This window comes from Ranitomeya variabilis, chromosome 4 (assembly GCF_051348905.1).
Source record: "Ranitomeya variabilis isolate aRanVar5 chromosome 4, aRanVar5.hap1, whole genome shotgun sequence".
Classification (NCBI taxonomy): Eukaryota; Metazoa; Chordata; class Amphibia; order Anura; family Dendrobatidae; genus Ranitomeya; species Ranitomeya variabilis.
This window is the reverse complement of record NC_135235.1, coordinates 129162631-129187154: the sequence shown is the minus strand read 5'-3', so window position 1 is coordinate 129187154 and position 24524 is coordinate 129162631. Positions and strand designations below refer to the sequence as shown.

At 42.9% G+C, this 24524-nt stretch overlaps 1 protein-coding gene across 2 annotated transcripts in view; it reads left to right on the top strand.

Moving 5' to 3' along the window:
- The first annotated feature begins 1324 nt into the window (after positions 1-1324).
- Positions 1325-24524, top strand: part of LOC143770034 (neurotrypsin-like) — a 97338-nt gene continuing 74138 nt past the window's right edge. Inside the window, exon 1 of one of the 2 annotated variants that reach the window (XM_077259246.1) lies at positions 1325-1614. In XM_077259246.1, the coding sequence (XP_077115361.1) occupies positions 1543-1614 (72 nt within the window). In that variant the 5' untranslated portion in view covers positions 1325-1542. Of the gene's footprint in view, positions 1615-8862; positions 8881-24524 lie in introns of those variants that run through there. The other variant, XM_077259247.1, reaches the window with a different exon arrangement.

Below are 24524 nucleotides of genomic sequence, written 5' to 3'. Positions count from 1 at the left end.
ATGAAACACTCACCTTTATTTTTTTAATACAATCCAATAACAGAATAAAAATATTAAGAGACTGAAACTGAAATAAAGCTTTTTAATCTTATATAATCTTTCTTCTAGGTAATCTTACAACATTAGAAAACCATTCATGTGAATAGTTCTGAGCTACAATACCAGACACACCCCATGGACAAGAGGCACAATGTTTCACGTTGAAGTATCATGTCATATTGTCACACCAGGTTACTATTTTATATATTCTTATTATTAGGCTGTGTTTAGATAAGATTATGAAAAATTGACTATTTTTCATCTAGTAAAATGGCCAATTTTTCATCCGTACAGTGTTTCACAGGTCCGATTTTGATATTTGTATGCTATTTATATATCAAAAAATAAAAGAATATGTCATTAATTGCAATGAATGCTGTAAATTGTACTCCGGATTGTGTCTATATTGCATCTTTTATTTTTATGTGCCCATTAAGTTTAAGGGGTGAATCTGGTCGGAATATTGGATCACAGTAGTGAATGGTGTGATTTTTTTACACACAGACCATAGAGTAGAAAGGTTCATCTGAAGGTCCTCATTGACATCCATCAGTCCATGTGCTGTCTGTTTGGCATATAGGCAACATACAGACCGAAAATACGCTCATCTGAACGAGCCCTTAGGGTTTTCTTACTATTCGGCGTGTTTCTTCTCCTGTGACGCTGATGAGACCTTTGCTCCCTTTCGGAAGTCATTTACAGTTTCCACCACCTACTAAGAAAACAATGTTTCACAGCTCGCAGTCATCTGCACAGATACAGTCCTGAAAGTTTGGAATATGATACCACATGTCATATCAGGATGAAAAAAAACAAAAAACAATATTAATCTGAAAAAATATTCATTTTCATTGCGGTGACATTGCTGCACCCTTTCAAAGGTTAAATGGTCCGATTGTTATTGTGCAGTAAATACAGATGGTTACATTTACCGTGACATCATTGGCTTGAAATAACCCATCACAATGGAATTTAGGCTGTGCCACCCCAGAGATAATTAAAATAGTCACCCAGGGTGCATCTGCCAGGGTGGGGGTGATGGAATTGTGTGGGAGAGGACAATGCAAAGTCTGTAGCCTGTATAGGAGCACTGAGATATATGTGTTTATTATTGATTTTTGCACTACAGGCTGTAATACAATATTATGCATTTATTTATTAATACAGACCTATGTATTTTGTTAAATGAGGGTGGGGTAGAAGGACTGGAGTGCAGAATAAGGGTGGGACAGAAGAAAAAGGAGGTGATTGACTGAGCCCTACAGTAGGAGAGTGGGTGGAGGGAGATGTGAGCTGAGCTCCTGGTACAGTCACACACTGACTGCTAGCCTGCACTTGTCTGCTACCTATGTGGATGATGATTCCAACTCCCAGCAGAGGCACAATGCAGCACTAGCACAGTACCAGCACTGCACTCAGTGCTGCAGCCTGTCCTCCAGCACTTCCATGAGGAGCTGACCCAGCCAGAGAGAAGAGAGCAGCTGCACCCACAGAGGAGGCACCATGAGACCTGTGGACTCACATGGAGTGCTGGGCATTCTCATGTGCATCTGCCTTGTATTTGGAGATCGCCAGGTAGGAATTTATGACAGTCCTATCTGCACTTAATAAGTCACAGGTTTCTGATTATCAGTTTGTCAGACTTTGTCCTAGTAATGATGCAATCTGTGCTGCTCTGTATTAATATATGTCTGAGGGTGGAAATCAGGATTCTGCTGCAATACTGGATTACACAGCAAGCAGCAGCACTGCAGTAACAGCAAAAAGTGGTCAGCCCCATTAGTCATTGATGAAGACCACTGAACTGCATTCCCAGTAATCAGACAGAAAGGAGAATCCTCTGCCACATTGGTCAGTGACCGGAATAATGAGGGATGGGTGTCAGTTATCTATGGAATCTGCGTCTGTAAACTCCCCAGTCCTGACATTCTCATACTAAACCCCTCTAGGAAAGCAATCACATACAATACTATTGGATTCAGTTAAAGGGTATCTGTATGAATTCTCTACAAATAACCATGTTTTACGATAGACGATAAATGATAGCATATGAAATGTAATAGTGTCAGTACCAGCAGAAAAAGCCTTTCCTCCCATACAAACCCTAGTAGATGTTCCCGTTATTGTCAGGCAGACTGGAGGTACGGGGAGGAAGTATAGGAAACACCCCCTGAAATCACATCCAAGGTGGCTAGATTACCAGTGCAATGATGATCCCATTACCAGTGCCATGATGATCCCATTACCAGTGCCATGATGATCCCATTACCAGTGCCATAATGATCCCATTATCAGTGCCATGATGATCCCATTACCAGTGCCATCATGATCCCATTACCAGTGCCATCATGATCCCATTACCAATGCCATTATGATCCCATTACCAGTGCCATCATGACCCCATTACCAGTGCCATCATGATCCCATTACCAATGCCATCATGATCCCATTATCAGTGCCATCATGAAACCATTACGGGTGTCATCGAGTTCCCATTACCAGTGCCATCATGATCCCATTATCAGTGCCATCATGATCCCATTACCAGTGCTATCAGGACCCCATTAGCCCTTTATCAAGTACTTGATTAAGACCTACTATACAGTAGGATGAAACGTTGTATTGTGATGGCGGGGATTGGACGCTGTTCTTTTCTACTTCTATGTTGCTGATTCTCCAAGTGGGTTCCTTGGGACCTGAACGAGCATCTAAACTTAGTGAGTGCTGTCAGCCTTCCCTTTTCCTCTTTATAACGTTGTCTACTTCGTCTCCAGACTAATCTCTGGCTATCATTGCATCCAAGAAAAAAGTGAGACTCATCAATAAAGAGGATAAGCCTCCATTACAGCCTCCATTGGCATCAGGCCAATGAAGATGTATTCACAAGGGGAACGTCTAGCCAGTCCTACTCCTATAATTATGGTGTAGAATGGTATAATGCAGTGGTCCCAACCTTTCTTACTTGGAGAGCCACATTCAACTCTGAGAGAGGGTCGTGAGCCACATTCTGGCCTTCCACCTCAGAATGTAACTTCCTGCTCAGCCCCCCTCATTGGTCCAACAAAACGTTCCCACAGAAACCACACTGAGGCAGTATACTTACATCCAGGAATTCCCACCTCACCCCTAATTGGTGATATGTCATAGGTCTGCAAGCCACATGTGGCTCCTGAAGCCACAGATTGGGGACCCCTGTGTGATGTATGGTAGCTGGACCTTTCTAGTGTTTATTCTAGGTACACTAACAGCTCGGAATTACATTAATTTTGTCGTGGAACCAGCCTTATGGCATTTCTTCAAAGTGTCCCAGAAACTGTATCTCAACACAACAATGCCAGGCTGCATGTTGCTTGTGCTATCACTGGTAGTGTAAATGTGCTACCATGGCTGCAGCGTCTCCATATTTGTCTCCTATCAAGCACATCTGGAACGTCATTTGTCAGCAATTGCAAAGGAAGCTGCCAGCAGCGGATCTTGATGATTTCCATTCCCAAGTTCATTCAGTGCCGCAGCACATTCCTCAGTCTTTCATTAATAACATCATAGATAGCAGCCATGGTGTGCATCTTGTTACAATGTGTCAGAGCGCTTACACAGATGTGTGCCTTGTCACAGTGTGTCAGAGCACTCACACAGCAGTATGGCTAGTTAGTGTGTCAGAGCACTTACACAGCAGTATGTTTTGTTACAGTGTGTCACAGCACTTATATAGCAGTATATCTTGTTACAGTGTGTCGGAGCACTTACATAGCAGTATGTCTTGTTACAGTGTGTCAGAGCACTTACACAGTAGTATGACTTGTTACAGTGTGTTGGAGCACTTACACAGTAGTATGACTTGTTACAGTGTGTCGGAGCACTTACACAGCAGTATGTTTTGTTACAGTGTGTCACAGCACTTATATAGCAGTATATCTTGTTACAGTGTGTCGGAGAACTTACATAGCAGTATGTCTTGTTACAGTGTGTCAGAGCACTTACACAGTAGTATGACTTGTTACAGTGTGTCGGAGCACTTACACAGTAGTATGACTTGTTACAGTGTGTCGGAGCACTTACACAGTAGTATGACTTGTTACAGTGTGTCGGAGCACTTACACAGTAATATGACTTGTTACAGTGTGTCGGAGCACTTACATTGATGTTTGTTTTGTCACAGAGTGTCAGAGCACTTACATAGATGTGTGTCTTGTTACAGTGTGTCAGCTCTTACACAGATGTGTGTCTTGTTAGAGTGTGTCAGAGCACTTGCATAGATGTATGTTTTGTTGCAATGTGTTAATTAGAAATGATCAAGATGGGTATTTCCCTTCTGGATGTAATTCAGAATATTAAATTCTCTAACAGCAAGTAGAGAACTAGTAAATAGTGAGCGATTGAAGCACAAAGTATTTTAAAAAGTTGTTGCGATTTTCGCCGGACACTGAACCATTTCCTTCATATGAATCCAGTAATCCACCTCAGTGTCTTGTTGGAAACGACTCTGCCAATGTTTTCTCAATGGAGTCCTGGAGAGAAGGAAAAAGCCAGGTTGTTGTGCAAAAAGTTCATGTGTTCTTATGTTGTAGTGCAAAAAGTTTGGTCACTCCCACTTATATTGGCCGGTTCTACAGACCTCAATCTAAGGTGTGAGGGTCTTCACACACGGGCAGGTACACTACCGATCAGCATTTGGTAAGGACCATGCTGACCTAGCAATGATCGGGAGGCTGGTCCGCATGAATAATGTTCGTATGAATGATTGTTTCCTTCTCTTATATACATGGGGAAGGTGTTGTACCACGATAATAATTTTGTCTGCATGAATGATGTGATCAGTTGAGAAATGAGCTTTTGCTCAGGTGCTGGCTGATCGATGGCCTCGTTTACATGAAGTAATGATCGGTAATGATCCTCCCTGTTTATGTTCGGCTGACTGTCAGCTTATGTCAAAGGACCTTTAACTAATAAACTTCTTTTGAGGATTACTAATGGAACTGATAACATATTATTGTACCGTTTCATGATCTGCGTACTTACACACTCCGTACACTGGGAAGGTGCTATTGGGTTGGACTCATCTTTCTTCTTCCTCCGAACAATGCAAGTGGAGTTGTTACCAAAAAGTCCCATTTTGGTCTCATCTGACTACATGTCCTTCTCCCCGGTCACCTCTGAATCATCCAGATTGTCATTGGCGAACTTCAAGCAAGCCTGGACATGTGTGCTGGTGTGAGTAGGGGGACCTTGCGTGTCCTGCAGGATTTTAATCCATGACGACGTAGTGTGTTGCTAACGGTAATGTTTGAGACTGTTGTCGCAGCTCTCTTCAGGTCATTGACCAGATCCTCCTGTGTAGTTCTGGGCCAATTCCTAACATTTCTAAGAATCATCCTTAGCCCACGAGGCAAGATGTTGCATGGAGCCCCAGACCAAGGAAGATTGACAGTCGTCTTGTGTTTCTTCCATTTACTAATACTTTTGCCAACAGTTGTTGCCTTCTCACCTAGCTGCTTGCCTATTGTCCTGTAGCGCATTCCAGCCTTGTGCAGGTCTACAATTTTGTCCCTGGTGTCATTAGACACCTCTTTGGTCTTGGCCATGGTGGAGAGGTAGAAGTGTGATTGATTGAGTGTGTGAACAGGTATCTTTTAGACAGGCAACAAGTTCAAACAGGTGCAATTAATACAGGTAATGAGTTCAGAGTAGGAGGGCTTCTTAAAGAAAAACTAACAGGTCTGTGAGAGCCAGAATTCTTGCTGGTTGGTAGGTGATCAAATACTTATTTCATGCAATAAAATGAAAATTAATTATGTAAAAATCATACAATGTGATTTTCAGGTTTTTATTTTTAGAGTCTTTCTCTCACAGTTGAAATGTACCTACAATAAAAATTACACCTCTTCATTCTTTGTAGGTGGGAAAATCGGCAGTGTGTCAAATACTTATTTTCCCCTCTGTAGGTACAGTGTAGTGTGGCATGCATCCAGTATATACTGTACTTGATACCTAAAGAAAGACGAAATCTTTATTTTTAAAGAAAATCCTCATTCCAGGTGGATAATCACTAGCATTTGTCCCGGGGATTAGGTGCACAGAGCAGACTACAAATACACACAGTTCAGTTTCAAAAAGGATGTCCTCTATGGGGCTCAGGTTTTTATGGAGTTTTGTATTTATAGCATTCACTGCAATGAAATCATGTAAGTTCATACCTTGCCTGTCGTAACTTCTATTCTGCTCTGTTTCAGCTCAAGATTACTATCCACAGTGTTTATAGACACAATTTTTACATACTTCACATAGAAGACAAAACTACATGATAGCAGATGAGAACATTCAGCTTGTTGACTTTACATTGTGATCATGGACTAAAATGACCCTGTTCTTCAGATAAATGTTGAGTCAGAATAGAAAGAAGGAAGTATGGAAACACTGAAGGGTTAAGTTCTAACACAGTTTTATTTAAAGGGAACCTGTCAGCTGGATTGTGCACAGTATCCAGGGTCTGCTCCAGGTTTTCGTGGGCCCCGGGTGAAAGAGTCTCAGGGGGCCCCTTTAACACATACCACGATTCATGATGCACAGATACGACAGAGAAATATAGGTATAGCACAATGCCAAAGATTTCACTTACTTCTTGTATTACATGACTGTTATCTATTGTAAATTCTACAATAGCTCAGAAACCAGAGAGTATAGTCCTCCATACAGTATTATGTGCACCACATAGTCCTATATACAGTATTATGTGCACCACATAGTCCTCTATACAGTATTATGGGAACCACATAGTCCTCCATACAGTATTATGGGAACACATAGTCCTCCATACAGTATTATGGGAACCACATAGTACTCCATACAGTATTATGGGCATCACCTAGTGCTCCATACAGTAATATGAGCACCACATAGTCCTCCATACAGTATTATGGGCACCACATAGTCCTCCATACAGTATTATGGGCACCACATAGCGCTCCATACACTATTATGGGAACCACATAGTGCTTTCATACAGAATAATGAACCTCATATATTGCTCCATACAGTATTATTGGCACCACATAGTGCTCCATACAGAATAATGAACCTCATATATTGCTCCATACAGTATTATTGGCACCACATAGTGCTCCATACAGCATATGAACCTCAAATATTGCTCCATTCAGTATTATGGGTACCACATAGGGCTCCATACAGAATAATGAACCTCATATATTGCTTCATACAGTATAGTGAGCGACCCCATATATTGCTCCATACAGAATGGACCCATGTAATCCTCCATACAGAATAGACCTCATATAATGCTTCATACAGTATATTATGGGCCCCATATAATGCCCCAGTGTATGATGGGCCCCATATATTGCTCCAAACAGAATGGGCCCCATATAATGCTCCAAAAATAATTGACCCCATAAGATGCTTCATATATAATTGGCCCCATATGATGCTCCAAATATAATGTAAAACATTGATTTGGAGTCAGACAGTTATCTACAGATCTCTGCAAAATAGTCCTTTTGATCCCCCCCACCTGCTCAAGGCCCCGGCACTTGACCGGGTGCTGACGACGGCAGTGACAAATACATACAGAGAGTGTTTGGTTGTTGCCATTATACTGATTAAGATGATACCTTGGTTGATTAACTCCGTCTTGTGGTTGTTGTTTAATCTTTATTTTCAGTTTTGAGTTAATGATATGCTCGTGCTCTGGGGCAGCCTGTGGGGGTCTTCGTGTGATCCCTCATTGATCTGCCCCCTAGTTTACATAGTGTATATATACATATACTGAAAAAAAACCTTCTGCAGGCGGTCGCCAGCCGTGGCCCCTGCGCTGCATCATAATCGCATGTGTAATGTGTTAATAAGAAATGAGCTAGAGGTTATTATGTTCGTAAAAAAAAATCCATTTGAAAATGGCGCTCGCCACGGTGTATATAGAGGTAGTCTCAGAGCTGCTACTGCGCAGGCTCCATATTGGAGGAGGAAATTTTTAGTTTCTCCAGCAAGATGGCGGCATCGGCGCCTGCGCAATAGGAGCAATCGGATTACCTCTATATACAGTGATAGCTGCTACTGCACAGGTGCGGCGGGCGCCATTTTCAAATGGATTTTTTTAACTATCAGGATAACCTCAACCACATTTATTATTAACACAGTACACATGCGATTATGCCGCAGTATGTACATATATTCATTATGTAAACTAGGGGGCCGGTCATTGATGGATCGGTGACCTGTCAGGAGCCTGCATTATAAATACCTAATCAGAACACCACATGAAGACCCCCCACAGGCCGCCCTGGAGCACGGGCATATCATTAACTCAAAACTGAAAATAAAGATTAAGCAACAACCACAAGACAGATTACATCACCCCAGGTATCATTTTAATCAGCATAACGGTGCCAACCTGACACTGTCTTTAGGTTACTGTGCACAGTCCTGCTTATAGGTTACATTTAATGACAAAAAGAACCCTCGTGTTATATTCAGAATCTTAAAGGCGTTGTCTGTCTTTCTTTTCTTTTCTATATCCATAGGATTTCTGTCTCTGAAAATATAATCTGTATTTAACCCCTACTGCTACAGTGCTAGCACTCTGCAGTTTCCCCAGTCTTTGTTGATGTCGCTTCAATGCGGACAATACATCAGCATCATGTGACCACAGCAGCCAATAACCAGGCTCTCCAGTGATGCTTGATGTAGATGGCACAACGCCGCAAAGCCCATTGATTGGATGCAACAATCATGTGATGTCAACAAGACAACACTGTTGCCGCCATATCAACAAAGACCGGGGCAACAATGGTGAATCAGTGATGGACTGACAGCAGCTAAGATTAGGTTATTATTTTCACATACAGGAAGACTATGGATTAAAAAATTATTAAATATAGACAACCTCTTTAAAAGGAACCTGTCACCAGTTTTTTGCCTTATAAACTATTCCCATCACCTTAAAAATCATATAAATGAGGTTCCTGCCACCACTTTATACCCTCAGAGGTGCCCCCCAAAAAGTGGTTTACTCATGTCCTGGCTGTATGCAAATTGTGTGGTCTGGACTGTCTGTCCGATGGGCAAATCAAGATCGTTCTCAGCGCCACCCCGTTCTTTCAAATGCCGGCCTCTTCTATGCGGATGAAAATGGATGACCTCTGTTTATCAAAGTGCTCAAAGTCTGGGCATGGGTTTATAAGGCAAAAAGCTGGTGACAGGTTCCCTTTAAGGTCCCCATTCATATTATTTAAAAGTAATCCAAATCCAATTTTGGTAGTATTAGACAACTATCTAATGTCTCCTGACTTTTCCCCGACTGTTAACTTTGGGAGAGAGAAGGGTCACATAGCTGAAATGTAATGACTGATACTGTAGCTTTCAAGGGAGATAAGATGCTGCCAGATGTGTCTGGCAGCAGCTTTATTATTATTATTATTATTATTATTATTATTTATTGTTATAGCGCCATTTATTCCATGGCACTTTACATGTGAGGAGGGATATACATAATAAAAACAGGTACAATAATCTTAAACAATACAAGTCATAACTGGTACAGGAGGAGAGAGGACCCTGCCCGCGAAGGCTCACAATCTACAAAGGATGGGTGAAAATACAGTAGGCGAGGATAGAGCTGGTCAGCTTTGTCTTCTCTCACCATTCGGGGCACATTAAGGATCTGCTGAGCTCAGTGTTTATATGAAAGCGGGAGTGAGTAGAGAAAGCTGCTGACCAAGAGGCTGTCAAGAGAATGATCTCTCTTGTAGGACCTTTTGCCTGCAAAAATTATTGTGTGGTCTTTGCTGATCACATTGTACATTTTCTCCTATCTGGTAACAAAATTGCAGTAAATATACAAAGTTATAAAGAAAGGCAATGCGTAGCCAGAAAGTGACCTATTGTTTTGATCAGGTTTTTGTGTTACATGTATTTTTTATTTTTAGCAATGTTAATTTTTTCTTATCACAATCTATATTAAAAGATAAAAATTATCTTGTAGTTTTCACAGTGAACCCTGTTTTTTTTTTTAGACTAATACTATAATTTCAGACATCGTTTACAGTAGCTTCCTTATCATCAGAGGCAGGATCCCAATGACAGGGAACACCCCCTAGACACAGCTGATAACACGGGATCCACCAATCACAATAGGCGATATCACAGCTGACCCTGCTCCCCCTCTTTTCACAATGACCTTTGCACAGGCTCATTAGATGCTTCAGTACAAAAGATTGGGTCAGATTTTTTGCGTATTTCCAAAACAGGAGGTTAAGAGTCTAAAATAGCCCTAGTGGCCAGTGTGAAAATTGCAAGATCTCTATTTTTCATTTTTCATACAGATTGTGATATGTAAAAACAATTGACAAAAATTAATTTTTTTCCCAAAAAACCTGTTTTAAACAATATATAATTTTCTGATGACATGTTCCCTTCCAATACAGTTTACTTACATATTTGAGTCACAAACAAGAGGTGCAATTGTTTAGGTCAGTATCCATCCATGTGAAATCCTTTATGATTGCTTCATGCTTATATCCATTTTTTTGTGCAGGACGTTGTCTGAGTCCTAATAGTACAAAGGGACTCACATATCTGTCAAAGTTTTATTGGAAAAGAAACAAAAGTTGGCTGCTCCTTTAAAAGCTATTCAGAGCCGAAGTGTCTCACTGTTTCTTATTGTTTCTAAGAAAAGTTGTCCCTTTCAGAGAGATTTCAAAGAACTAGCCACAAGGCTGCAATCATTTAAAAATTGCTCAGCTAATGTCATATTCCATTGTGCTGTGGCCGTTAGCTGCCGCAGTTTTTTTGCAGTAATTGATGTCATTGTCTTGATTCATCGTTGAACTTTGGGGCAGCGGAGGTTGTGTCTTCTCAGTTCACATGTCTTGGCCCCATCATAAAGAATTGTGGTTGTGTACGAGAAATGAGTACATACCTCCATTATTGGACATAGAGAAGACATAGACTGTGTCCTCATAATGATAGCAGTCTACAAAAGTGCCCTCACAATAGCGGCAGGCTAGAACAATATGTAGCTGTAAGGAGAGATTATTTCTCACTCAACTACATGGTACAATGTTCAATTATCTGCACAAATTTAATGAAACTCAAGGAACCTGCAGGGCATTAAAGAATCCTTCCCATTAAGTTTTTTTTAATTAAATCTGTGTATATAGTGTGTGTATTAACATACTCACCTAGTGTCACCTTCTCCGGTATGCAGCACCATTCTGTGCTTCTTCTCAGTTACGTCACCGCTCTTCAGGCTCATGGGGTTTCTCTATGACACTAATGGGGAATCTCTGGCCCATGAGATGACCTTTTCTTCGGCCCCTGGGCTGTCAGCTACATTTTGACACCCGTCTTAATTTATTTTTGCTCTGCGAGTACTTGCATGCGGTGTTCACTACTGGATATTGCGTGCGTGTGCAATGAAAGATTACATCCGGACACGAGCCAGTGCCAATGTCTGGATGCACTCAGTGGGCGAAGTTAGCGCGCATTGCTCTCCTATCCTACAGAAGAAGATAACAGTCTCATGTCATGTCTATGCTCCTGCCCCAACGTCTCCTGTGACGTCTATACCGCAACCACAGCGTCTCCTGTGATGTCTATCCCACAGCAGAAAAGAGCATGGACGGCACCTCCAAAAAAATCATACATTGATCTAATGCCCCTAGACAAAAATATATATAACTGAACATGAGGGTCTTAGTGTAGCATTCTGATCAGACTGTATGAAGCCCTTCCAAGTCACGGTAAACTTCTTAGTGGGCCCTAACTTTTATTGCTTTAAAGAAGCGGCATTGTGGGCTAACCACTGCTGCAGTGACAATGCCCCAGCAGGGCGGGCAGCCTGGTGCCTCAGCGCCCATGCTGCAAGACTGAGTCCCCATGACTCCAGACAGCACCATCCCACCAGCACAAAACCACAGCAACAATGGCGGCCACAGAGCACCAACACCAAATGAAAGGAGCATTGAAGCTCACCTTCCTCAAGCGCTCAAATGAGAGCAATAATAGGCAGGACCCCTTTTGCAATCTCCAGCCCCATGTCTCCTGTGATGTCTATGCACCAGCCTTATGTCCCCTGTGATGTCTATACCGCAGCCCCAGCGTCTCCTGTGATGTATGTACCGCAGGCCCAGCATCTTCTGAAATGTCTATGTTGCAGCCCTGTGTCTCCTATGATGTATTTTCTGCATCCCCCATGTCTCCAGTGATGTATATACTCCAGTCCTGGAGTATCCTGTCTCGGTGTCTTCTATGTGATGTATATGGCAGTCTCAGTGTCTCCTATATGATGTACACAGCAGTCTCAGTGTTTCCTATGTGATGTATACGGCAGTCTCAGTGTCTCCTATGTAATGTAGACAGCAGTTTCGGTGATTTGGGGAATCGGAGAGTTGGAATGAGAACTTTTTTGAATATTTGTATATTTTGTGATGATGTAACAACGTTGCTCTCCTATCATGTCTGTATTCTCATTATTTATGATGTGATGTTTTGATATTGGATGTTTTTCAAAGTATTTATATAATAGTGTTTCTCTATATGGTGGTGGTGTTACCTTTTTCCTTTTTTCCTTTCTTTATACGATGCGGTCCTTATTGCTGGGGTCCGGGCTGTTATGCTAGCATGATTGGCTGGTTATTTTACCTGCCTGAAATATGACTCTAACAAAATGGTGACGCGCATGCGCATCGCGCACGGGAACCACCATGCTGTTGAAGGCCTCTGTACTATCGGCTGTGCGGATATGACGTCATGGAGGATTTCCTCCCCGCACGCCGATCGTGAGTGCCGGAAACAGCAATGTTTGGGAACCGGAGGCAGCGGCGCCATGCGTGACACAACGCTAGCAGGTGCAGTAATCAATATACATTATAAATTGGGACTTGTAATGGAGACAGGATACGCACAACTTCTCTCCCCTTGATAAAGCAGAAAACGCGAAACGCGCGTCGGGGCTTTCTTTGTGAGGCTGAGGATAGACAGGCGGACTTTATGGGTATGTGCACATTCTGGCTCTCTTTTGCATTGGCACTTTAAATTTTGGCTAAGATGATCACTCTAAATGCATGCTATTATAGAGTTAGTATACTATAGACCTTTATTTCATCCCCATAGCCTGCAGTATTATTATCTCTCTACCTCATGTCTTTGGTTTTTGTGCATTTCACTCGGGTATTATCCTTCCTCTTACCGTTTTTTTGTCTTTCTTGGTTTTAATTATTGCTTTAGTATATGTGTATTTTCAATAAAAATTATCACTCTTTTATACCATCTTTGAGTGGTGTGTCTGATACTTTTGTATCCTATTGGATTAGTGTAAGAGTTACACACCCCCTATATGCTTCCTATGGGATTTCCTACCCTGGTGGAGGAACCCTGTGAGTAGCAGTATTATGTTTATGGACATTTTTGTTTATGCTATGTTGCAGCCCTGTGTCTCCTATGATGTATTTTCTGCATCCCCCATGTCTCCAGTGATGTATATACTCCAGTCCTGGAGTATCCTGTCTCGGTGTCTTCTATGTCATGTATATGGCAGTCTCAGTGTCTCCTATATGATGTACACAGCAGTCTCAGTGTTTCCTATGTGATGTATACGGCAGTCTCAGTGTCTCCTATGTAATGTAGACATCAGTTTCGGTGTCTCCTCTGTGATGTATACAGCAGTCTTGGTGTCTCCTATGTGATTATATGGCAGTCTCGGTGTTTCCTATGTGATGTATATACAGTTGTCTCAGTGTCTCCTATCTGAGGTATATAGCTCTCTCTGTGTCTCCTATATGCTGCATATTCAGCAGATTTCCGACTGCTTGAGTTTTGTAAATGTAACGTGAGCAGTGATGAATTTCCCACTGAAAAGTTTACCTCCAGTCACTGGCATCGGCTAATGGGACTACTGCTCCCATCAGCATACGCCTGCTGCTGCTAATACCAGCAAGAGCAGGCATTGGCTGATTGGAGTATTCATCAGCCGGTGCCTGCGATGTAAAGAAATAATTGAAAAAAAAAAAAAGGCGTTTGTTCCCCTATATTTTTGATAACCAGCCAGGCAAGACTCACAGCTGGTGGTTTCAACGCTCAACTGTCAGCTTCAGCAAGGCTGGTTATCAAAAATAGATGGGTACCCACACCGTTTTTTTAAATTAAAGAACCAGCCAAGCTAAAGCAGACAGCTGGGGGTTGGTATTCTCAGGCTGGTAAGGGGCCATAGACATTTTTCCCCCAGGCTAAAAATAGCTGTCCGCAGCCGCCCAGAAAAGGCGCATCTACTAGCAGCTGCCGCTTGCTCTCGCTGTTATTAGCAGCAGCAGGTGTAGGCTGATGGGAGCAGTAGTTCCATCAGCCGACGTCAATGACTGGAGGTAAACTTTTTACCTCTGGTCACAGCTGTGGGCTCACTCTGTCATTTGACAGGGTGGGAACCGCGGCTGTCTGACCGGTGGTAATGATTTTACCGACGATCAGAAGCAGTGTTTGCTGTGCTGTCATGCATGGCAAACACTGGATATTCGGGCCCCCCATTTAAATTAATGAGATTCGGGTTCAGGTACTGTTCTGGTACCCGAACCCAAGCTTTTTTAACTGTTCGGCCGAAACAGCCGGACCCGAACATCCAGGGGTCTGCCCATCTCTACTAAAGAGTGCACAGAACAGAGTATGGATTCAGTAGAATCTCTGTGGCTGTCTAATGCATCTGCTCTTCACTCTGTACAAGCACTCAGGCTGGAGCTATGCGCACTCTGTACTTCCAAGTGGTCTTCTGAGCGATAGGTGGGGGTCTCAGGATCTGAAGATCTACCAATCTGCTCAAAATTAAATAGGCTAAAACATGTATAAAAAATATACAAAAGTTTACTGATTCTTCAATACCCTTGCAAAACACAGTTATAAAACAGCCCATAGCCTTTTTTGATGGTGCTGTAGCTAATACGTATATACTGTATTCATGTTATATGCAAGGATTGCTGTTCAAGCAATTCCTTTATATGTTCTGAAAAGTCACCCCTAAGGTAGAAGCATTTTTTTAACTGTTATGTATACAATTACAAATTCAGAATATATATAGTCACTGCGACTCCTCTGTCCTCATATATAAAGAATACTAGTGTTATATATACATTAGTCGCCATTTAGAGAGTACTTCCAGGAATACCTCTAGCCTGCAGCATTCCAACAGGTCATAAGCCGCAATATTTATGCCCCTCTACATGCTCTGACCCTGGGGTTATGTAGCTGTAACATAATGGTGTTGTCATTTATATTTATTCCACTGTACTAAATCGCAGCATGCTGAATCAGGATGCGAAAATAATCGCAGATGTGATCTTCCCCATAGAATAACACTGAGCCGAGTGCTATGCGATAAAACATCAGATAGCACTCGGCCGTGTTAGGCCAGTCTCACACGTCCTGATAATTCCGGGACCAGAAAAATCGGTACCGTAGTTATCCGTGTCCGTGTGCTCACGTGGCACATCAGTGTGGCACTCGTGCGGCAGCCGTGTGCCGACTGAGGACCACACGGACCGTGCAGGAGACAGCGCTAAAGTTAAGCGCTGTCCCCCCTGCGTGTGGTGCTGAATCCGGCATTCATTCCTTCTCCCCAGCAGCGTTAGCTGGAGAGAAGGAATGACAAATCAAGGTTTTGTTTTTTTTTTTTTGTGTTTAAAATAAAGTTCGTGGCCACCCATAGGGGTGGAGCCGCATATTCATCACTGTAATGAGCGGCACCACGTGACCGCTCACACAGGACAAGCTGTCGGCGCTGAGAGGAAGCATCGTGGGAGCTGGGTGAGTTTTTTAATGCAAGCGGGTGGGCGCACAGGGGGTGGGAGGCGGGAGGTGACCACGAACTTTATTTTAAACACACAAAAAAAACCACCTTAATTTGTCATTCCTTCTCTCCAGCAAACGCTGCTTGGGAGAAGGAATGAATGCCGGCTTCAGCACCACACGCAGGGGGGACAGCGCTTAACTCTAGCGCTGTCTCCTGCATGGCCCGTGTGGCCCTCAGTCAGCACATGGGCGGCACATGGACAGCATCCGTGTGCGGTACGTGTTTACACGGACCCATTGACTTTAATGGGTCCGTGTGATCCGTGTGCTCCCACGAACACTGACATGTCTCCGTGTTTTGCAAACGGACACACGGTCCGTGAAAACACGCTGACATGTGCAGAGACACATTTATTTTAATGTTTTAATGTGTCTACGTGAGTCAGTGTCTCCGGTACGTGAGGAAACTGTCACCACACGTACCGGAGCCACTGACGTGTGAAACCGGCTTTATACGGTAGTGTAACCCAAACCCAACCCAAAGGTATGACCTGGGATATAAACTGGTGTGCATGCAGCATGTAAGCACACGTTCACACAGGCAACTAAACAGAAAAAAAAACAAAGACTGAAACATAATGATGAAATATCCTGAAGTAAATAAATAAATAAATAGCATAGTGCATGAAAATAATATATGGTACTTAGTTAACTTGTTTTTTTTTTTTTTTAAATGTGAAAGCCATCCTGCCTCTTCATGGCGACCGTAGTTGGGACAGTCCTAACTCTAATATTAGAAAGTGTGTGACTCCAACCTTAGACGAGATCTTGGTCACCGACGCTGTATTGATAGTAAAGTTTATTTTTACACTCGCCCATATAACTACCTCGATTTCTGCATGGCTTTGTCTGGTTCCTAATTGTATATTAGCACTTACAATACTTGTATATTATTTTGTGATTTTTGTTGTTTTTGATACATAGAACTTTGTACACTAAACTTGCAGTAATTTGTAAGTTGGAATAGTAATTTACCGTAATTTCACAGATTGCAGCTCACAATCATATGTGAAAAAGTGGATCTTTAGCACACGGAGCCGTACTTCTCTCTCGCTGACCATGTTGTCATTTTATTGATAGACATTGTCAATGTGACCAATATGCGCTTTTATTACAGATGAAAATAAATCTAAAATAAATACAGTATGTCCTAAAGGGGTTGTCTCATCTTGATCTTTAGGAGTACGCTACTCCTCTGTCTCCCATCTTCCTGTTGCTGGGGGCGGCGCAGTTCTAATTGCTTGATAGTTCGGACCAGCAGCATTGTTACGCCACTTGCCCAAATTTTGTGCTCTCTGATGCTTCAAGCAGAAGCAGCTTTGCCTCTTCAACTCTGGAGGTTCACAGTGGCACTAATGATGAAGTGATCCGACCAGGTTAAGAGCTGCGCTTACAAGCTGTGTGCAAAGAGATTGTAAGCACTGTGCTCTCTGCCTAGGAGACCACTCACCATTGATACTAGTGGTGGCTGGTAACCTAAGCAATGATCAGTAAATAAAGTCAATTCAACAGTTTCCTGCTTTTACGAGCGAGCAGTTTATAATTTGAAAAAAGCGCTGCCATGACGTTTTTCTCTAATTTGCGTATATATGTATGTACTGTAGTGTCATTGCATTGATATAGTCACTTATCACTGTATTCTCCGGTATTCAGTGCCAATCTGCTCCTCTTCTCAGTGACGCCACCGTTCTGGAATCTATCTGGTTCATTGTACGCGTGAGTCAGAAGTCTCTTTTACACGTAAGTCTATGGGGCCTCCTTCTGACTCTCCATAGATTTACACTGTAAAAGCCACCACCGGATCACGCAGAGCGCAGTGTGACCCAGACAGTCTAAAGAGCTGTGATGTCACTCAGAAGAGGGGTGGATCGGTGCTACATGCCCATGAAGGTGGTAGGTGGGTATATTAACACATATTACACACCATACACATACTGTATGCACAGATTTAATTGAAAAAACTACATGGAAGGGCTTCTTTAATAATGAAATATAATCCACTACGGGGGCCATTGATGCATTAAAATACAATATATTCCTTTTGTTTCACTCATGTAGAACAATCCATAGTGTGAAGCACACATTTCGAACCTTAGCATTCTCACTCATGGTATGACATCAGCATACCACACACGTGTCTTTAAAATCAAGCATTACTGTAACATCCCTCCTCCTAATTAACCTTAGGCTATGTGCACACGTTCAGGATTTATTGCAGAAAATTCCTGAGAAAAACCTGAAATTTTCTGCAAGAAATCTGCATGCGTTTTTTGCGCGTTTTTACCGCATTTTTGGTGCGTTTTTTTCCAGACATTTCCCAATGCATTTTACAGTGGGAAATCCGCAAAAAAACTCAAAATTAATGAACATGCTGCGTTTTTTACCGCAATGTGTTTTTTTCGCGGAAAAAAACGCATCATGTGCACAAAAATTGCAGAATTCATTCTAAATGATGGGATGGCTAATGTATGCTTTTTTTTTGTGGTTTTATAGCGAAAAAAACGCGAAAAATCAGCAACGTGTGCACACAGCCTTAAAGTTACAAGAACCTGCATTATCTAAAGACATTAAAAAAGATCATCTATTTTGCATACAATGTAACAAGCACATAAAATATGTGTATGACATACATTAGTCAAGAAATACTTTCAAGCATTAAAGAAGTATTACCATTAAATCTTTATAGGCTAAACCTGTGTGAATGTATATGTAATGTCGTGTAGGTGTATTGACATACTTGCCTATCGTTTCCAGTCCTCTTCACACTCACGGGACTTCTATTCTGAGTCTCCATATCACAGTGGGATCTATGTGTGAGCTGGAGGCCTCTTTTGCAGTGTAAGTCAATGAAGCCTTGTTCTGACACTCCATAGATTTACAGTGTAATAGCGACTTCTGTCTGCATTTTTAAGGTTTAAAGAAGTTGTCCACTACTTGGACAACGCCTTCTCATGCCCCACTGTTGGCTCCAATAAAATAAAAAAGTTTATACTCACCTCCTGTATGGCGCTGTTCCCGTGTTGTCTGCACTTGCTCTTCCCGAGGCTGTCGTGTGGTGTTGTGACCTCGGTGAGCAATCAGCACTGGAGTTACTGTCCCTGCCTTCAGATAAATTGAACATAAAGAGGAAGTCAGAGATCAGCTGCAGCCTGGACTTCCTCTTAATGTTCAAGTTGTCCAAAGGCGGGGACAGTAACTCCAGCGCTGATTAGGCGCTGGGGTCACGTGTCACAACAACCGCATGAGAGGCCCGAGGAGAGAAAGTGCTGACGCTGCGGGCATGGCGGCAGCATGAGAGGTGAATATGAACTTTTTTGTTTTATCGGGGGCAAATTGTGGTGTTTGAGAAGGAGTAAAATGCTGTCCCATAATTAATGACTACAGACCTCCCAACCGTCCCGGATCCAGCGGGACAGTCCCAATTTTAAGACTATGTCCCACTGTCCAAGCCTGGATTTAACTTTTCCCGCACTGCACTGAGGTTGTACCAGCCTCAATAGAAACTACAGAAGCAGTGAGTGCTCAGACACGTGGGTCACATGACTGCAATAAGTCAGAACCTGTCTAGTCGGGAATCTGAACTCTGCCCCCTCTAGTGATGTCACTCACCTATTTCTAGAAGCTGCAGGAGCTCGGAGTCACTGATGATGAGTCTTCATTCTCCTCACACGGTGCCCTGTCTGCCCATCCTGTGGCGTCTGTCTCTGTTACCGGGGGTGCTGTGTAGTTACCGGAGCCAGTCCTGACGCGCTCCCTCCTGAAATGAAGATGCTTACAACCTGGAGTGATGTGCGTTTGGGGGTGCCCAGGGTCACATGGTGTAAACATCTGTGTTGTTTTACCACAGATTACTAGCACAGCATGCAGTGTCAGTAATCTGTGATAAATCTACTACTCCTAGCATGCAGTGTCAGTAATCTGTGGTAAAACTACTACTCCCAGCATGCAGTGTCAGTAATCTGTGGTAAAACTACTACTCCCAGCCTGCAGTGTCAGTAATCTGTGATAAATCTAATACTCCCAGCATGCTGTGCTTGTAATCCATGATAAAACTACTACTCCCAGCATGGTCAAACTACTACTCAGGCAGTAGTAGTTTTATCATGTATCACTGACAGGGAATGGGGGGCATGTACAAGAAAACAGTACAGGGGAATGGGGGCATGTACGAGAAAGCAGTTTGAAGGAATTGGGGGCATGTACGAAAAAATGGTACGGGGGAATGGGAGGCATGTATGAGGAAACAGTATGGGGTATGGGTGCAGAAACAGTGTTGAGGGGTGAAGACAGTATGGAGAGCGCCCAGGGAATGTATGCGGACACAGTATGAGTAGTGATGTGAAAAATGAACGTGGACAGAGTATGGGGAGTGAGGGTGATGGGATGTGTGCAGACACAGTATGGGGAGTCAGGGGTATGTGTGAGCAGGCAGTATAGAAAGTGAGGGGGTAAATATATGAAAAGACAGTATGGTGAACAGGGGGATGTGAGAGAAGACAGTATGAGGAGGGAGGGGAATAGTGTGAGGAGACAGTATGGGGGAGAAAAGTGAGTGGGCACAGAGTAGAAACTGAGTAGTGGGGGTGTAGCATGTACTTTAATTTGTTACTTGTAAATACATTTATTTGTTTCTGTTTATAATTATTGTTTATGAAACAGTGTGATCAGCATTGCTAAATGGCTGTGATTGGGGCGTGGATATAGGTGTGACTAGTTGTGAAATGGGTGGGGTCAGGGTGTGGCATGAAATCTGCTGCGACACACTGTGCCCCCCGCAACCTTTGCCTTTGTCCCTCTTTCCCTTCTTCAAAAGTTGGGAGGTATTATGCTCAATCTTCATATTAACCCTATGCCTTTAAGTTTCTGTATTTATATTTATGCTGACCACTCAATATGTGCATTATGATTGTCAGACCTGTGATCACATGAGTATATTGGTAAGTCTGCAAACCAGTCAAGTGTGTAAGATTGGAGCATGGTCACGTTTTCCTTAAAGGGAATCTGTCACCTACTTTTTCATATATAAGCTGCAGCCACCGCCATCAGGGGCATATCTACAGCATTCTGTAATGCTGTAGATAAGCCCTCGATGTGACCTGAAAGATAAGAAAAACAAGTTAGATTATACTCACCTGGGGGGGCGGTCCGATGCAGTCCGATCCGATGGGCATTGCGGTCCGCGTCCGGCGCCTCCCATCTTCATGCAGTGACGTCCTCTTCTTTGCTTCCTGCGCAGTGGGCAGGCATCGGGAAAGGTCAGAGAGGCCCGGCGCCTGCGCACTGCAGTACTTTGCTCTGCCCTCAACAGGGAAGATAAAGTACGCCTGTGCAGGAGCCGTGACAGGAAGCAAAGAAGAGGACGTCATTGCATGAAGATGGAAGGCGCCGGACCCGGACCTGCGACGCCCATCGGACCGGACCGCCCCGGGTGAGTATAATATAACATGTTTTTCTTATCTTTCAGGTTACATCGGGGGGCTTATCTACAGCATTACAGAATGCTGTAGATAAGCCCCTGATGGTGGTGACCGAAGCTTATATGCGAAAAATTAGGTGACAGATTCCCTTTAAGTGTCTTCATCTGGAAACTTGTCGGTTACGGAGGTGTCTACATATCTTTGGGTATGTTTACACTGATTTTTTGGGGCGTTATTGGAGCAGAAACTGAGCAGTAACTCTACATATCCTCCTGAAAAACTCAAAACTCCTTAAAGACTTGAAGAAAAATTTTCTGCACATGTTCTGTGTGAAACATCAGCAAAAAGACTCAGTGTGCACATACCCTACTGTGCCATCTTCTTGCCAGACCCCAAGACCTGATCCCTCCTACAGACTGCGCTTGTGTATCACAAAAGTGCTAGGTTCTCCAGAGCGAGGGATGATCAATGTAGTCACTCTCCTCTGTAGATGAAAATGACATTGTGAAAAAAGACATTAGCTTTTAACAAGATAAGCTGATTCAGCTATGATCTAAGATGCAATTCAATTAAGATACTTACCGTAAGTAAATCAGAGACAAACTCTTTCCCGTATTGTAGTAGGACAGTCTGACCTTGTGTTATGTGTCTCCTGCCTACTGCTCTGATGGATATACAGTAGGTCCTTATTCATGTATTTGCACCATTTGTTTTGTGCATTTTTACTCTAAATCAAAAATGTATCATCTTATCTGCTGTACAACACGTGTATTTAAATTTTGCTCCAGAATATAAAGCCGTATGCACTATACACATTAGTATGCACATGTGTGCTGAAAAGTGAACATGGTTTGCTGCTTAGCCAGGACTTAGACATATTTTTCTGCACTAAAAACCATAGTGGTAGCAAAAACATGCATTTTTGCCGCATTTCAAGTTGCAGTTTTACTAGCGTTTTTCATGCATTCATTTTAATAGGTGAAAAGCTCTGCAAAAACACTGAAAGAATCAACATACTGTGTCTTGGAAAAAACACAGCATTGTTCAAAATATGCCCAGGGAAAAAAATCCAGCATGTGCATGAGATTTCAGAAATCTCAGTGATAATACTGGAACTGTAAAACGTTGTGCTTTTTTCACACCAAAAAAGCTGCATAAAATATGCAGCAAAAACGCTGCAAAAACACTCTAGGGTATGATCACAATGATTTTTTTAGGAGGCAGAAGCTGAGTGGAAACTGAGCAAAAACTATCCAAATCCTCCTTTAAATCTCAAAACTCTGAACACAAAGCAAGGGTTTTAGTCACTTTTGCAGCCCTCAAGCTTTCCTGGGCCAAGCATCTTAAGCATGCCACTTCTTTTATCCGCTTCAGGGTTTCCATACTCTAAAGTGGTTAAGAGAAATGATTAGTGATGATCACAAGTGCTCGTTACTTGAGTTTGCCTAGGGAGCTCGGTACGCAGCGAGTATCGCAGGTGCTCGAGTCACATGTTCGAGTCCCCGCGCCCTCATGTTTTGTGGCTGTTAGACAGATACAACACGCGGGGATTTCCCGTGTATGTCAGGCAATTCCCACATGTTGTGGCTGTCTAACAGCTGCAAAATATGAGGGCGTGGGGACTCGAACATGTGACTCGAGCATTCGCAATACTCGGTGCGTACCGAGCACCCTAGTCAAACTCCAGTAACAGGAATTTGCGCTCATCACTGGAAGTGACATAAGACGAAACGTGCACTGAAGTGTCATTTTGATATTGCTGTGTATATTATGTACATTTTATGGGGCACTTTTTCTGTGCTTTTTCATGTGGTTTCCAAGCAGAATGTGACCTGAAAAGACTCCGTATACACATAGCCTAAGGTGAAAAAAGTGGGTGATAAATACAGAAGTGGTGACGTGTTTCTATTATACTTTTCCTCTGACTGTTCCTCTCCTGGTTTTGGCTGACAAATACTGAGGTAAAAAAAAACGCAAATACTCAACGTGTTCACGTGTCCTTAAATGGTTTTCAAGAGTTGTGAAATAGTTTTTTCATGTAGCTTTTTTTCAGCCTTTTGGATTTATTGTGCATAGTTTAGAGGTTATGAACTGTTGTTATATTAGTTCATTGGGAAGTTTTTTAAACAGATCCTCTTCAAGTTCCTCAGAAACCTCCGCAGAAAATGCCTTTCATTTTTTTCTAAAGGATATATACTCACATAGTCTTTTTGTATAGTTTTTTAAGCAGAAACCGCTTCACTGGCAGTTTTGCAGTCGTTCTTGCAGTGGCTCTTCTATAGATGTCTTTTCACTCTTAGGCCAGTCTCACACATCCAGATAATTACGGTACCAGAAAAATCGGTACCGGAGTTATCCGTGTCCATGAGCTCACGTAGCACATCAGTGTGGCACACGTGCGGCAGCCGTGTGTAGCCCGTGTGCCGACTGAGTACCACATGGACCGTGCAGGAGACAGCGCTACAGTAAGCGCTGTCCCCCCTGCTTGTGGTGCTGAAGCCGCCATTCATTCCTTCTCCCCAGCAGCGTTCGCTGGAGAGAAGGAATGAAAAATCATGTTTTTTTTATTTTTTTTGTTTTTAAAATAAAGTTCCCGGTCACCTCCCGCCTCCCACCCCCTGTGCGCCCGCCCGCTTGCATTAAAATACTCACCCAGCTCCCGCGATGCTTCCTCTCAGCGCAAAAAAAATAAAAAAAACATGATTTGTCATTCCTTCTCTCCAGCGAACGCTGCTGGGGAGAAGGAATGAATGGCGGCTTCAGCACCACATGCTGGGGACAGCGCTTAACTGTAGCGCTGTCTCCTGCACTGTCCGTGTGGTCCTCAGTCGGCACACGGGCGGCACATGGACAGCATCCGTGTGCGGTACGTGTTTACACGGACCCATTGACTTTAATGGGTCCGTGTGATCCGTGCGCTCCCACGAACACTGACATGTCTCCGTGTTTTTCAAACGGACACATGGTCCATGAAAACACGCTGACATGTGTAGAGACACATTTATTTTAATGTGTCTACGTGAGTCAGTGTCTCCGGTATGTGAGAAAACTGTCACCACACGTACCGGAGCCACTGACCTGTGAAACAGGCCTTACCATGAAATATAGAGAAAGGGCAGCTTCCAGCAGAAGCGGCCTACATAATTAGCATGTCACTTTTTTTAACCACTTCAAGGCTTCCTAACCCTGAAGCACTTAAAATAAGTGCCATGAAATGGA